This window comes from Canis lupus, chromosome 19 (assembly GCF_003254725.2).
Source record: "Canis lupus dingo isolate Sandy chromosome 19, ASM325472v2, whole genome shotgun sequence".
Lineage (NCBI taxonomy): Eukaryota > Metazoa > Chordata > Mammalia > Carnivora > Canidae > Canis > Canis lupus.
Genome location: NC_064261.1, coordinates 18,237,169 through 18,252,881, shown reverse-complemented (window position 1 = coordinate 18,252,881; position 15,713 = coordinate 18,237,169). Strand labels below are relative to the sequence as shown.

The 15,713-nt window shown below is 36.7% G+C and overlaps 1 protein-coding gene across 10 annotated transcripts in view; it reads left to right on the top strand.

Moving 5' to 3' along the window:
* Positions 1-15,713, top strand: part of BLTP1 (bridge-like lipid transfer protein family member 1) — a 204,520-nt gene that overhangs the window by 82,644 nt on the left and 106,163 nt on the right. For all 10 annotated transcript variants that reach the window (XM_025420514.3, XM_049097419.1, XM_049097424.1 and 7 more), the window contains 4 exons: positions 5,808-5,927; positions 6,809-7,089; positions 12,475-12,725; positions 15,337-15,595. In XM_025420514.3, the coding sequence (XP_025276299.3) occupies positions 5,808-5,927; positions 6,809-7,089; positions 12,475-12,725; positions 15,337-15,595 (911 nt within the window). The remainder of the gene's footprint in view (positions 1-5,807; positions 5,928-6,808; positions 7,090-12,474; positions 12,726-15,336; positions 15,596-15,713) is intronic.

The following is a 15,713-nucleotide window of genomic DNA, read 5'->3' as shown; positions in this document are numbered from 1 at the left end:
CTCCTTTATGTGTAAGGTTAGCTTTTGTATTTGAGTTCTTTCCAGTTTTTGAATGGATGCTTGTATTGCGATGTATTTCCCCCTTAGGACTGCTTTTGCTGCATCCCAAAGATTTTGAATGGTTGTATCTTCATTCTCATTAGTTTCCATGAATCTTTTTAATTCTTCCTTAATTTCCTGGTTGACCCTTTCATCTTTTAGCAGGATGGTCCTTAACCTCCACGTGTTTGAGGTCCTTCCAAACTTCTTGTTGTGATTCAGTTCTAATTTCAAGGCATTATGGTCTGAGAATATGCAGGGGATGATCCCAGTCTTTTGGTATCAGTTCAGACCCGATTTGTGACCCAATATGTGGTCTATTCTGGAGAAAGTTCCATGTGCACTTGAGAAGAATGTGTATTCAGTTGAGTTTGGATGTAAAGTTCTGTAGATATCTGTGAAATCCATCTGGTCCAGTGTATCATTTAAAGCTCTCGTTTCTTTGGAGATGTTGTGCTTAGAAGACCTATCGAGTATAGAAAGAGCTAGATTGAAGTCACCAAGTATAAGTGTATTATTATCTAAGTATTTCTTCACTTTGGTTAATAATTGACTTATATATTTGGCAGCTCCCACATTCGGGGCATATATATTGAGGACTGTTAAGTCCTCTTGTTGCATAGATCCTTTAAGTATGATATAGTGTCCCTCTTCATCTCTCACTGCAGTCTTCGGGGCAAATTTTAGTTTATCTGATATAAGGATGGCTACCCCTGCTTTCTTTTGAGGACCATTCGAATGGTAAATGGTTCTCCAACCTTTTATTTTCAGGCTGTAGGTGTCCTTCTGTCTAAAATGAGTCTCTTGTAGACAACAAATAGATGGGTCCTGCTTTTTTATCCAGTCTGAATCCCTGCGCCTTTTGATGGGGTCATTAAGCCTGTTCACATTCAGAGTTACTATTGAGAGATACGAGTTTAGTGTCATCATGATATCTATTCAGTCCTTGTTTTTGTGGAATGTTCCACTGAACTTCTTCTTAAAGGGGAATTTTAGGAGTCCCCCTTAAAATTTCTTGCAGAGCTGGTTTGGAGGTCACATAATCTTTTAGTTGCTGCCTGTCTTGGAAGCTCTTTATCTCTCCTATTTTGAATGAGAGCCTTGCTGGATAAAGTATTCTTGGTTGCATGTTCTTCTCATTTAGGACCCTGAATATATCCTGCCAGCCCTTTCTGGCCTGCCAGGTCTCTGTGGAGAGGTCTGCTGTTACCCTAATACTCCTCCCCATAGAAGTCAGGGATTTCTTGTCTCTTGCTGCTTTAAGGATCTTCTCTTTATCTTTGGAATTTGCAAGCTTCACTATTAAATGTCGAGGTGTTGAACGGTTTTTATTGATTTTAGTGGGGGATCTCTCTATTTCCTGGATCTGAATGCCTGTTTCCCTTCCCAGATTAGGAAAGTTTTCAGCTAGGATTTGTTCAAATACATATTCTGGCCCTCTGTCCCTTTCGGCGCCCTCGGGAACACCAATTAAACGTAAGTTTTTCTTCCTCAGGCTGTCGTTTATTTCCCTTAATCTATCTTCATGGTCTTTTAATTGTTTGTCTCTTTTTTCCTCAGTTTCCCTCTTTGCCATCCACTTGTCTTCTATGTCACTCACTCGTTCTTCCACCTCGTTAACCCTCGTCGTTAGGACTTCTAGTTTGGATTGCATCTCATTCACTTGATTTTTAATTTCTGCCTGATTAGCTCTAATTCTGCAGTCATGAAGTCTCTTGAGTCCTTTATGCTTTTTTCTAGAGCCACCAGTAGGTGTATAATAGTGCTTCTGAATTGGCTTTCTGACATTGAATTGTAATCCAGATTTTGTAACTCTGTGGGAGAGAGGACTGTTTCTGATTCTTTCTTTTGAGGTGAGGTTTTCCTTCTAGTCATTTTGCCCAGTGCAGAGTGGACAAAAGGAAGTTGTATTGGGAAAAGGAGAAAAAGAGAGGAGAGAAAGAAGGAAAGAAAAGAGAAAGAGAAAAAAGAAGAAAAAAATGAAAAAAAAAGAAGAAAAAGAGAAAGAAAAAGAAAGAAAGGAGAAAAAAGGGGGGTGGGGGAAGGAAAAAAATCAAAAAGCAAAAGCAAATCAAAACAAAACAAAAACAAAAACAAAAAAAAGAACCACGGAGTATCTTCTGATTCTGTGTACTTTAAGTCCTTTGGCTTCCCCTGGAAGTTGTCCGTCTAGCTGGTCTTCTGGGGGAGGGGCCTGTTGTGCTGATTTTCAGGTGTTAGCAGTGGGGGAGCTGCTGTGCCCCTGCCTGGTGCATGGCTCAGTGGGGGTTGTTTACCCCGTGAGGCCCCAGGAGCAACAACCCCAGTGGCGGGGCTAGCTCTGCCGCCCTGGATTCAGCTCTCGCAGTAACTCCGGAGCTCTCCGTCTGCAGGGCCTGGAGGCTCCGGGGCGGGGCCGCTGATCTGCTCAGCTCGGGGCAGGAGCTTCCTCACTGTCCTGGGCCCTCCCGGCCTCTGCCTGTCGGGGGAGGCCGGATCCTGGGCTGTGTTCTGGGGCCTGCGCTGTTGGATTCGCGCTCCCGGGCCGCGCAACCCCCTCCGCGGAGCTGCCGCCCGAGCCCCTCCGAGCTGCTCCTGGAACCGCGCAGCCCCCTCTGCACGGAGCCTCTTCCTCTGCCCGAGCCCCTCCGAGCTGCCCCCGGGGCCGCGCAGCCCCCTCCGCGGAGCCGCCCCTCCCCCCTCGGAGCTGCTCCGGTCCCGCCGAGCACGCTGCAGCCCTTAGGGAGCTCGGCGCACTCTCCTGGGCGCGCAGTTGCTCTGTTACTGTCCCAGGGAGCCCGAGGGCATCCTCGCCCTTCTGGGTCCTGTTCCAACTCCCTGCGAGCCCCTTTCCGCCTGGGAAGGTTGGTGCAGCTCCTGCGTCTCCGGGTCGGGGCTCTCCTGTCCTGGGGACACTCCCCCCGGCCTCAGCCCGGCTCCTCGCGGGGCCCCTCCCCCTTGGAGGCCTTTTGTGTCTTTATCCCCCCCCCCCCCCCCCCCCCCCCGCCCGTCTTCCTACTTCCTACCTTGATAGAAGCCCGAACTCTTCTCACTGTAGCGTTCCAGGTGTTCTCTCTTTAATTCTCAGGCCGAATTCATAGATTTTCAGGATAATTTGAAGGTTTTCTAGGTAATTTGGTGGAGACAGGTGATTTGGGGACCCTACTCTTCCGCCATCTTGCCCCTCCTCTCCTTTTTTTCTTTTGTTATACATAGTGTGCTTGCTATTACATTAGCATGAAAAATTCATCCTGCTTTTAATTTTATGTCCAAAAACCTATAACCTCTACTTATTTACCGACAATTTAGGAAACCACTATAATTGGTGATAAAATTATTATTTTCTTGTTATAAATACATTGCCAGGATTTAGGGAATCTTTAGTTCTATGTCAACTAATTAATTCCTTATGGATAATTTGCACATATTTGTAGGCCTCTCTTCCTTCCCTTTTTTATTTTTTTGGGTCAAAGGTTTTATGTTGCTTTAAAATTTTTAAAAATCGACTTTATCAAGGCATAATTTTCATAAGTAAATTTACCCTTTTTAATTTACAATTGGAGTTTTGACAAATGTCTTATACATATGGGTGTGACATTACCACCAGTGAAGATTTTTATCACCTTAGAAATTACTTTGTGTCCCTTTGTAGTCAGCCATTCATTATTCCGTGCAACCATTGATGTGCCTCTGTTGTTTCAGATAAGGGTTTTTTAGGTTTATTTTGTGTGGGGGAAATACACAGACATACTTTGTTTATTGTGCTTTGCAGATACTATAGGGTTTGTTTTGTTTTGTTTACAAGTTGAAGGTTTGTGGCAACCCTGTATCAAGCAAATCTATCAGCACCTTTTTCCAACAGCATTTGCTCACTGCTTGTCTTTATGTCACATTTTGGTAATTCTTGCAATATTTCAAACCTTGTCATTATTATATTTGTTACAGTGATCTATGTATGATCAGCGATTATGACTGGCTGAAAGCTCAGATGATGGTTAGGATTTTTTTAGCAATAAAGGCATGTATATTTTTCCTACACATATGCTATTGCACACTTAGATGATAGTATATAATATAAACATAATTTTTATTCGCACTGAGGAACCAAAAAATTCTTTTTTTCATCTTTAGCAGTATTTGTTTTTAATTTTTATTTTTTTTTTATTTTTTATTTTTTTTATAAAATTTATTTATGATAGTCACAGAGAGAGAGAGAGAGAGAGGCAGAGACACAGGCAGAGGGAGAAGCAGGCTCCATGCACCGGGAGCCCGACGTGGGATTCGATCCTGGGTCTCCAGGATCGCGCCCCGGGCCAAAGGCAGGCGCCAAACCGCTGCGCCACCCAGGGATCCCTGTTTTTAATTTTTATTTAATTCCAGTAGTTAAGATATTATATTAGTTTCAGATGTACAATGTAATGATTCAACAATTCCATATATTACTCAGTGCTTATCAAGTGTACTCTTAATCCCCTTCACCTGTTTCATCCATCCCCCTGCCCACTTCCCTCTTGTAACTATTTGTTTGCTTTCTATAGTTAAGGGTCTATTTTTTTAATTTGTTTCAGAGTTTTTTTACTTTGTTCATTTGTTTCTTAAATTTCACATATGAATGAAATCGTATGCAATTTGTCTTTCTTTGACTGACTTATTTTGCTTAGCATTACACACTCTGGATCCATTCATGTTGTTATTGTAGATGGCAAGATTTCATTCTTTTTTATGGCTGAGTAATATATATATATCACAACGCACATCTTTATCCTTTCATCTATCAGTGGACACTTGGGCTGCTTTCACAATTTGGTTATTTTAAGTAATGCTGCAGTAAACATACAGGTACATATAGCCTTTTGAATTAGTGTTTTCTTATTCTTTGGGCAAATACCCAGTAGTGCAATTACTGGATCATAGGGTAAAATTCTACCTTTAATTTTTTCAGCAACCTCCATACTGTCTTCTACAGTGGCTACACCAGTTTGCATTTCTACCAACAGCATGTGAGGGTTCTTTTTTCCCCACATCCCTGCGAACACTTCTTGTTTCTTGTGTTTTTTATTTTACCTACAAAAAAATTCATTTGACTTGCTTTATTGTGATATTTGCTTTTATTGCGGTAATCTGGAATGGAATCCGCAATATCTCCAATGTATGCCTTATTATTATAGAACACTGAGTGTAATTCAAGACACCTGTGTTCTACTCCTGGCTCTGACACTCATGAGCAATTGCAAGCTATTGAGCCAGTAATTTACTCAGGGATACCATTTCTCCAAGAAGTTCATCAAAGTAGTAGGTGGAGTGTATGTTTTCTTCCAACCTAACCATGTCCAAATCTGTCTTAGGAGTAAAACAATATTACATTTGTGTGGATTGTCTTAGATGTCATAATAAAATTTACAACTGATATATTTATTAAAACAAGTGTGTGTTTGTGTAGTATAGAGTATTCATAAGAAAATCTTAAAACTTTAAAATCCTACATAGTTCTTACAATCCTGTGACACTGTTCACCTATCAGTTTACTTTGACTATTCTTTGTGAGTTTTAGTAACAAGTTATATTCTTGTCCCTTTTGAATGAAAATGGTACAGACTTACTTATGATTAGTTTCTAATTAGTAAGACTTTAGTTACTGATATCATTTATCATTACAAAAAAATGAGGTTTAATTGACTTGTTTTTAAAAATACACGTGTAACCAAAATTTTATTTAAATTAATAGATGTGAGTATCAAAATGGTGATGTGATGGTGAAGAATTAAATATTCAGTTCTTTTTCTTTTTAGTTGAGTTGTATTCCTGGACCTTGTCCAACTTCAGATGATTTGAAATATACTATGACTCGTTTAGCAGTAGATGGAGCAGATATTTATATTGTGGAGCATGGCTGTGCTACAAATCTAAAGGTACACTTTTGTCTATTTCTTGGTCAGTATAGTTCTTTTTCCCTTTTATTAAACCAAACTTCCATTTCTTTTTCTTTTTTAAGATTTATTTATTTATTTGAGAGAGAGCATGAACTGGGGGTTGGGCAGAGGGACAGTGAGAGAGAGGCAGACTCCTCACTAAGTGTGTAGCCCGACATGGGGGCTCTATCTCACAACCCTGAGATCATGACCTGAGCTGAAATCAAGAGTCAGTCTCTTAACTGACTGAGCACCCACATACCTCAAAACCTCCATTTCTTGAGATAGAACACGCATTTATAGTTTGCCATCTCGCAGAATACTACAGAATTCCAGGGATAGCTTTCTGTTTTTGCCTCTTCCATATTTTCTTTCAGTCTGTTTCTTAATACTTTCACTACTGTTTTACTCTGACTGAATTATTATAACTTTGCTTTATGGAAAGGATGTAAACTTGGAGGTTGCTTTTATGGCAGGGATTAAATTGGTAGTGTTTTTAAAAGATTCGATTTTGAATACCTTTAGGTTTTATACATTTATCTCCTGCCTGGCTCTGGAAAGCATTTGTTTGCCACTTCTGCTTTATGGGTTATTGCTTAAAATTAAATCTTGTTAAGAGTCTATGGTTTTATTACTTACTACCGACGTTTCCTTCCTCCTCCTCTCGTTTTCCTTTAGACTTGTATCCTTTTCTTTTTATCATCCTTTTTTTAATTGAATGTCCACTTTATTCTGTTGCATTTATCATTTATATTTCCCTTTTTTCTCTTTTTCCTTCTGTCTTTCATGCAATTTGAGATAAATATCTACTCTATAGTTTATTCAAAGTTTCTTAAGAATACAGAAACCACAGTTTATTTCATTTTCTTCATTCAATTTAGATGGGTGCAATTCGAGTTGCAAACTGTAATCTCCACAATCAGTCCGTTGGGGAAGGAATAAGTGCTGCAATTCAGGATTTTCAAGTGAGACAGTACATTGAACAATTAAATAATTCCAGAGTTGGACTTCAGCCTGCATTACTCCGGAGGGCCTATTGGCTTGAAGCTGGGTCAGCCAATTTAGGACTCATTACTGTTGATATTGCATTAGCTGCTGACCATCATTCTAAACATGAGGCTCAAAGACATTTCTTAGAAACTCATGATGCCAGAACTAAGAGGTAAGTGAAATTTGAGGAAGTTAATAGTCCCGAGTTCAGACAAAAATTATCTTATAATTCTACTATTAGGAATAGAATAAGAACATTTTATATAAAGACCAAATATTATTGTGCTGGGTACACCTCAGTGAATGTATAAGAACCTGATATTTAAGTAAATACATTGTATATCTCATTTCTGGTAATGGTGTGGTTGATGGAAGTTGTTTAATGTTTCTAAGCCCATACTATGTGTATTAGCAATGAAATGAGTTTAAATTACTTGTTCTCCACATTTTATAGAGCACTACCTCCTTTCTCTCTCACCACAGTTATGCACTTCCAATTCATCATTCCTAGAAAACATCATTGCTATCACCGTACACTCTACAAACTCTTCCTTTTGTGGGCTCTTACAACTGCAGGGGAGACTAAGGGGATCTAGGATCTAGTCTTTAAGAAAGGGTCATTAAGAAATAATTATATCTGCGGTTTAAAAAGTGCCAGAGCCTCTTACTGAATCATGTCCATTTAAAAAGACAGTATAACTTTTTCCATCTCCATCTCCCCCATATAAAATTAGTATGAATTTATTTTAAAAATAGAGAAAACAATGATAAAATACAGGAAAAGAATTACCATAACCTTACCACACTGATTTTGTCATATTTGTTCCCCTTATTTTTAATGTATCTTTCTTATACTTGAAATCATCCTGTATTTATATTTTAAAATTCTGCATGTTTGTGTTAAACGTATATCCTGGGCAGCCCACGTGGCTTGGCGGTTTAGTGCCGCCTTCAGCCCAGGCGTGATCCTGGAGACCTGGGATCGAGTCCTGTGTCAGGCTCCTTGCATGGAGCCTGCTTCTCCCTCTGCTTGTGTCTCTGCCTCTCTCTCTGTCTCTCTCATGAATAAATAAAATCTAAAAAAAAAAAACCCCCAAAAAAATAAAAAAAATAAAAATAAAAATAAAATAAATAAAAAAAACCCCAAAAAACAAACAAAAAAAAACTATGTGTATCCTAAGCACCTGCCCCCATATGTTAAAATTTTTGTAAATTTCCTTTCAAATAAAATATATAATATACCATCAAAAAGATATATTGTGCTTTATTTAGCCATTGCCCTCATTATATTAAATACATGGCTAGTGTTTCTAAATTTGTCATTGTAAGTAATAGTAAGAGAAACATTTTTTGTACATAAAATCTTTTCCCACATGTTCTTTAAATTCCCTTTAAATAGTTTCCTTAGAAGGGAGTGTGACTGTGCTAAAAACGGAGTCTTTTGATAGGCATTCCCAAATTCTCAGGAAGATTATTTCACTTTATATCCCCAGTGGCTTTTTTTTCTTTTTGTCTCACCGCATCTTTGCTACTTTTTGTGTTTTATTATAACTGAAAGGTGATATCTCTGTTTTATTTTGCACTTCTTTATATCTGAAATTAAGACTTTTTTCATGTACTTACTGGTTGTTTTTATTTCCTCATTTGTGAACTGCATATTGTTATTCTACGTATATTTACTTATTGGCATATTGATGTTTTCTTACCAATTTTTAAGAGTTCTTTATAAATTACCACCCTTTTAGCAGTCCCTGTTGCTAATATTTTGCAATTTGTTTCCTTTTTAAATTTTTTTAAATCTTACATATGAACTTTAATATTGTATATCCAAGTATGTCAGTTTTTAGCCTTTGTGATTTCTTGTACTAATTTGAGAAAATATTTCTTTTGCTAGTAATCACATGGCACCTATATTTCTTTTTCTTTTTTTTTTTTCTATTCCTTTTTGTTGTTATTAACATAAACTCTGTTTCGGGGTGGGGGTTGTTTTTTGTTTTAGAGAGAGCAAGAACGAGAGAGTACATGCATGCATACACGTGCAGGGGCAGAAGTAGAGAGAGAATCTTAAGCAGGTTCAGCACAGAGTCTGAAGTAGAGCTCAATCTCATGACCCCTAAGTTCATGAGAACTGAGCTGAAATCAAGAGTAGGATGCTTAACCAACTGAACTACCCAGGTGCCCCGCTGTCTGGATTTTATATGGTATATTTGTATTAATCCAATCAAGGTGTAAATAGAGTTTTTTGTGAATATGTATTCAAATGCAGAGGTAAAAATTTATACATAATACACATTTATTTTTCCATTGCACCGTTTAGGTATTTTAATCTATTATTTTCCAAAAGAACTATTATTCTAGTTTTAAATTTTTTTGAGGTTTTTTATTGAGATTACATGAATTTTTTAAGTTACTTTAAGATCCTGACATCTTGTAAATATGAGTGTGGAAGCTCATGCATGGAGAATAATATTTTTTAAAACTTTAGTTTCTTTGTTAGTTATTGCTCAGGAAGCCAGTTACTATGAAGAAAGTACCTGTGTTTAATTAGGCCAGATGGTAGAACAAGGTGCTGATGAAGCTAAGGAGGTGGCACCACATTTCAAGTTCTAAGTGTTCAAATAAATCCAACCATTGAGATTGGCTTGGTTAATAATTAGGAAGAGTGGGATTTTATCCTACCTGCAAGCTAACAAGTTAGCCTGCCACAATTTCATGGGTGCTGGCAGAAAATACAAAACTCCTGGTCAGACACAAAGGACTCTATTACAACCAAAGCACTAACCAGAGTCTTGAGTGTTTGCATTGGTTCCCTGTGCCCTCCCATTTGGGTTGCCAGATGAAATATAGGATGCCTAATGAAATCTGAATTTCAGATAAACAAGAAATAACTTTTTAGTATAGGTGTGTCATATTGTCTCATATGTTGCATAGGTAAAATTTATTTTTATTTGCTGTATCTGGTACCCCATCAATGAATCCTTTGGAGGTGACACAAAAGGCCCAAGGTGTATGACTACACATAGTGGAACGCATTATAGAAGAGGAATATCGAACTTAGGGATTCTATGTAAGTGGAGGCAAACCTACTGTTTTCTAGGGTGAGACAGTACCTTACCTCTTTAGGTTGTTTGCTGCCAGCACAATCCTGAGCAATGGCCTAGTCAGGGCTTTGCATTCTTGACATAGCCAGCAAGAACAGGTAGAGATGTTTAGGGCATATTGGGAGTTGCTTTTCCCAACATAGTAACTCATTGACTTTCAGCTTTGGTTGCCTTTGTGCATGTTGGATTCCCAGGAGTTTTGGGGCCTATGTATATTCTTTTTTGATGTAATTGGAAAAGTTACTGAACATACAGGTCATTAGTTTCTTTAGATTAGTGTTTTTGAAAAGTATGGTTCCCAAACCACCACCACAAGTGTCTCCTTGGAACTTCTTAGAAATTTACATGACCAGGCCTTACTAGACCTCAGTCAGACACTCTGGGGATAGCTGCAGCTCTGCTCTGCATAGTACAATAAGCCTTCCAGGTGATTCTAATGCAAGCTAGAACTAGAGCATTGGATTGTAATAAGGATGGGGATGGGAAGCTTACATTTGTTATGCAACTCCTGTATTTCAGATTTTATTTTATTATTATTTTTTAAAAGATTTTATTTATTTATTCATAGACACAGAGAGAGAGAAGCAGAGACACAGGCAGAGGGGGAAGCAGGCTCCATGCAGGGAGCCCGAAGTGGGACTCGATCCCGGGTCTCCAGGATCACACCCCAGGGTACAGGCGGCACCAAACCGCTGTGCCACCGGGGCTGCCCAATTCCAGATTTTATATCAGTTGCTTTACATATGTTATATCATTCAGTCTTTAAAATAGTCTTATTAGGTGTATCAGACCATAATTTTACAGTTGAGGAAACTGAGGCTCAGAAATGTTAACTAACTTGTCCAGGGTCCTAGAGTTGTTATTAAGTGGCACAGCTGGAATTTGAACCCATGTCTAGATGAATGCAAACCCATGCATTTTGCTAAGCTTTTTGCTATACAAATGAGGTAAAAAAGTGTGTAGAATATGTAAGATCTTTTATTTTGATAGTGATTAAAATAGTTTGCTGAGTGACTGAATCTTAATACTTTAAAATAGAGAAGTGATTTGAATTTGATAACATTTAGCTGAAGTAATATGTCAAATTCTCGCTAATCCTAAATCTTTCTCACATACTTTTCCTTCTGTCCTCTAGACTGATGTTCCACTTCTGTCTTGATATATTTTGTCTCATCTTTCACATCTCAAATCTTTTTTGAAAGATTCCGTTTTCCTTGTCAAAACACCTTGGTTTTTTGTTTCTTTGTTTTATTTTCTTTACCGAATAGCACTCAGTATAATTTATGATTGGATATTTTGTTTGTGGCTTGTCTTTGCCTTTGTACTTCATCTGGATAAGACCATGTCAGTTTCACCTAGCACAATACTAGGCACATAAAATATGCTCAGGAAATATAAATGAGTGAATATAAAATGAAAATGATAATACCAATTCTGTCTTCCTGTGAGGGCCCCAAGAATCCAATGAGATAATGCATGTAAAAGTACTTAGAAAAGTAGACTGTTAAGATGAGGTGATTTTATTATTTAAGAGAAGTAAATATATATCTCCCATATTTGTATTATATATTATTTTTTTTAAGAAAGAAAGAGAGTTACAATACTGACAGGCTTTTGTATGAATTACTCACAGAACCTAAAGAATTTTTACACACACTTTCTCCTATTGTCTTAATACTTCAGTTAGAGTTCTTACTATAAAACTATTAGTCTTTCTCTCTAAAATATAGAATGCATTATTTTGGTTTTGTTGAGAAATAATTTATTTGCCCCGCATTTATAGTATTTTGGTGAATTTGCCATGTGAAATATGGTCTGAAATGCTAAAGATTATAAATTATCTAGTTAGTATAATCTGTATCAAATAGGTTTGTCCATTTTTTACATTAATATTTAAAACTTTTAGTCCTTTTGAGAATATTTACTACTATTTTAAAATTGGATTTAAATGTCTGATCTTTATATTTCTTCTAGTTCTTTTTTTTAATGTATGGTATATCTCTCTTTCTGTTCCTACTCATTTTCCTTTCATCATGGTGAGACTATTTTTTTAAGAAAGACAAAATAGTTTTTATTCATTCATTCATTCATGAGAGACACACAGAGAGAGGCAGAGACATAGGCAAAGGGAGAAGCAGACTTCCCATAGGGAGCCTGATAAGGGACTTGATCCCAAACCCTGGGATCATGATCTGCACCAAAGGCAGATGCTCAACCACGGAGTCACCCAGGTGCCCCTTTTTAAAAGTTTATTTATTTATTTATTTTAGAAAGACAAAATGTTTAAAAAGACATTCCACAGTAAAAAAAAAAAAAAAAAAAAAAAAAAAAAATTTCTGTGTTTGTATTTACCTTGTCTTTTAAAAATATTAACAGTTAACTTATTTTTCATTAATTATCTGCCAAAAGTTTATTTCTTAATGAGTTTTTGTTGTTTTGTTTTGGGTTCTATTTAGGTTGTGGTTTTTGTGGCCAGATGATACTCTGAAGAATAAGAGGTGTAGGAACAAGTGTGGTTGTCTTGGTGGTTGCAGATTCTTTGGTGGCACGGTAACTGGCCTAGATTTCTTCAAACTTGAAGAGTTGACACCTTCCAGTAGTTCTGCATTTTCAAGCACGAGTGCAGAGTCTGATATGTATTATGGACAGTCTCTGCTACAGCCTGGAGAATGGATTATTACTAAAGAAATTCCCAAAATTGTAGATGGTAATGTGTTGTTTTATTACTTGTGCTAATCTTTTTAATCTTTATCCTTATGCCATTCTTAGAGAAGTTTGGTGTGATTTTGTTCAACTCAATTTTTTGAGCAGTCTTGTAGGTAGGATTCAGTATAATCTCCCTTTGTTTTCAGGTGATTTAATTAAAGCCAGAGAAGACTAGTGAGTTATGGTTCCACAAGGCAAAAAATAGGTCTACCCTTCAGATCTATTGTTGACATTGTTGATTTTCCTAGCCAAGCTTATTCCGAGTATTTCTTTGTATATCCCTTTTCTCCTAGACCTCAGCTTCTAGAGATTTACTTAAGAATAGCTGTGCTTCAAAGTAGCAGTTATTTTACCAGTTTTCTTTTATAGGAAAACTTATCAGTAGTAGTTTATACTATTGGTCCTCATATTACCAACTATTTTGCAAGATATTCACTAAAATGGAACATGTCTAGAAGAGAAATGTGGCCTTTCCTTAGACCCTGTAGGATAACATTGCAAATACCTAAGTGTAGTATGAGCAGTAAATGGTGGCTTTAAGTTTATTAGATTTAGATTTATCTAGTGTTTTTTCTCTGAAGACCTCAGAAATGGATTTTCCTTTGCGTTTTTTAGTTGCGTGTTCCTATAATTAAGTGCGGTATTTACTGCTTAACTTGTCATGCTCTCAAGAAGAGAAATGTAGAAAACTCTTGATATTTTACTAATATCAGCCTTTTTCCCTGGATCTATTAAAAAACATTAACAGCACTGTCTTTTGTCAGTAGACAAAGAGGGAGGAAAGTAGTAGTTTTAACTTTAAAAGTTCATTGATTTGATAAGGAGCTCTTAGGAGAAAGAGCTGGACTACCTATACCAAATTCTTGCTTTAATGATTTTTCACTAAATATTAATATAGAAGTATGTACATCTTATTTAAGGTTGTTTGACTTCAGTTTTATCTAGAATAAGAGTAGATTATCCTATAAAATCTGCAAACATCAAAACTTCTTGACATTTAAAGATAGGAAAGATGCTAAATAAAATTGATCATTTTCTTACAATATTAATTTCTTATGTTTGAATAATAATTGTTTTTAAAGTTTTTCACAGGCATTTCCTCCTTTAATTTTCAAGCTACCATATGTGTTCTGTATTTTTTGTGTTTGTAGTGAAGAAAGTGAGGCTCATCAGTGAGACCGAGTTGCACAAAATCAAATGGCTAAGCAGAAACTGGAATCAGGGCCATCAAAGCCATTTCAGTGTTCTTTCTACCATACTATAGCTGACACTAATTATAAACACTGCTTGATTTTCCAATCTGCAGATCAAAGTTTAACCATCACAAAGGGGAGGAAGAAAATCTACAGGGAATTTACATATGGTATTAAAGAGGGAAAAAAACCAAATTCTCTAACTGAATAAGGCAAAGCTCATTATAACTCTTATAATGTAAATAGAGGTTGTATCTCCTGTTGATTCTTTCAGGAGTTTAGTGTAATTCACAAATCACTATAAGTTTGCTCTAGAATTAACCCCTATGTAAGTATCTGATTTCTGATTGTTGAGGTTTCCAGGAGCCAAGTATAGATGTTAGGATAGACTCGAGGAGGGCACAGGAAAGAACTTGGACTTCCTTGGCAGGTCAGTGACCACTAGTTTCCTACCACTTAGAAGTAAATTAAATCCATTTTTCTTTAGACATTTATTGTTGATTTTTTCATTTGTGGTAGTGGAAGTGAATAATATTACTTATTGTAAGTTCTTAAGTCTTCTTACACCTTAAATTCCATCTAGAACTGTATTCTGCATGGAGAGGTGTTTTCTTCTACTAGCAGGTTCATTTTCTTGGGTAACACAGGGATGGCTGGAGATGGAAAACTGGGCAGGAGGTTTTTTGTTTTTTGTTTTGATCTAAGCAGTTTAGGACTCTCTCTTCATTCCCTCCACCCCCAATTTATGTAACACATCACAGGGCTCTTATAAAAGGCTGAGGAAATGCTCCACACTAAAGAATACCTGACAACTGAATGCAGTAATATATGATCCTAGATTGAATCTTGCCCTGGAAGGGGCAGAGGTGCTTTAAGGAACATCATTGGGTCAATTGAGAAAATTGGAAAGCACATGGTAGATTAGATAACAGTATTGTATAAATATTACATTTACCAAGTTGGTAGTTATATAGTGATTATGTATTATTCCTCAGAAATAAACATTAAACTGTCTAGGGTAAAAGGTTGCTATGTCTGCAAATTACTCTCAGTTTGAAAAGTTTTATGTATATATTATATTAGAGCAAATATGGCAAAATGTTTAAAATAGGTAATTCTGAGTAAGAGATATTTGATGATTTTGTATTATTCTTTAAAGTTTTCTTTAAGTTTGAAAATTTTCAAATAAAGTATAAAAGAATAAGAAAAAATTCACTGTTTATGGACTCTGGATCCACACTTAATGTGGATATCTTTCTGTAGTGTTTAGTATATTGCTATGTGAAATTGGACACTTGTGCTTTTAAAAAATGGTTATATTTATAAAAACAGGGAAATGGATTAAATGCTCTTATTTTTCATAAATTGCTTTTGAAATTATTATGTTCATGTAACCTGCATTTTTGTTTATTTATTCAGGTAATGCTAATGGCATGAAGAGGAAAGAATGGGAAAACAAACCAGTGGGAATAGAAGTAGAAAGAAAAACTCAGCACCTTAGTCTTCAAGTACCATTAAGATCTCATAGCTCATCCTCTTCCTCAGAAGAGAATAGTAGTTCTAGTGCTGCACAGCCTTTATTGGCTGGAGAAAAGGAAAGTCCCTCTTCTGTTGCTGATGACCATGTGGTTCAAAAAGAGTTCTTGCATAGTGCAAAAAGAGATGATGGCCAAGTAAGGTCAGTAAGGTATTCAATTAGAGTTAGAAACTAGATTAGATTAGAAATTATGATAAAATTATAATTACTTAAAATTTTACAAGAAAAACTTTTTTCCTCCCAACTCAACCACTATAGA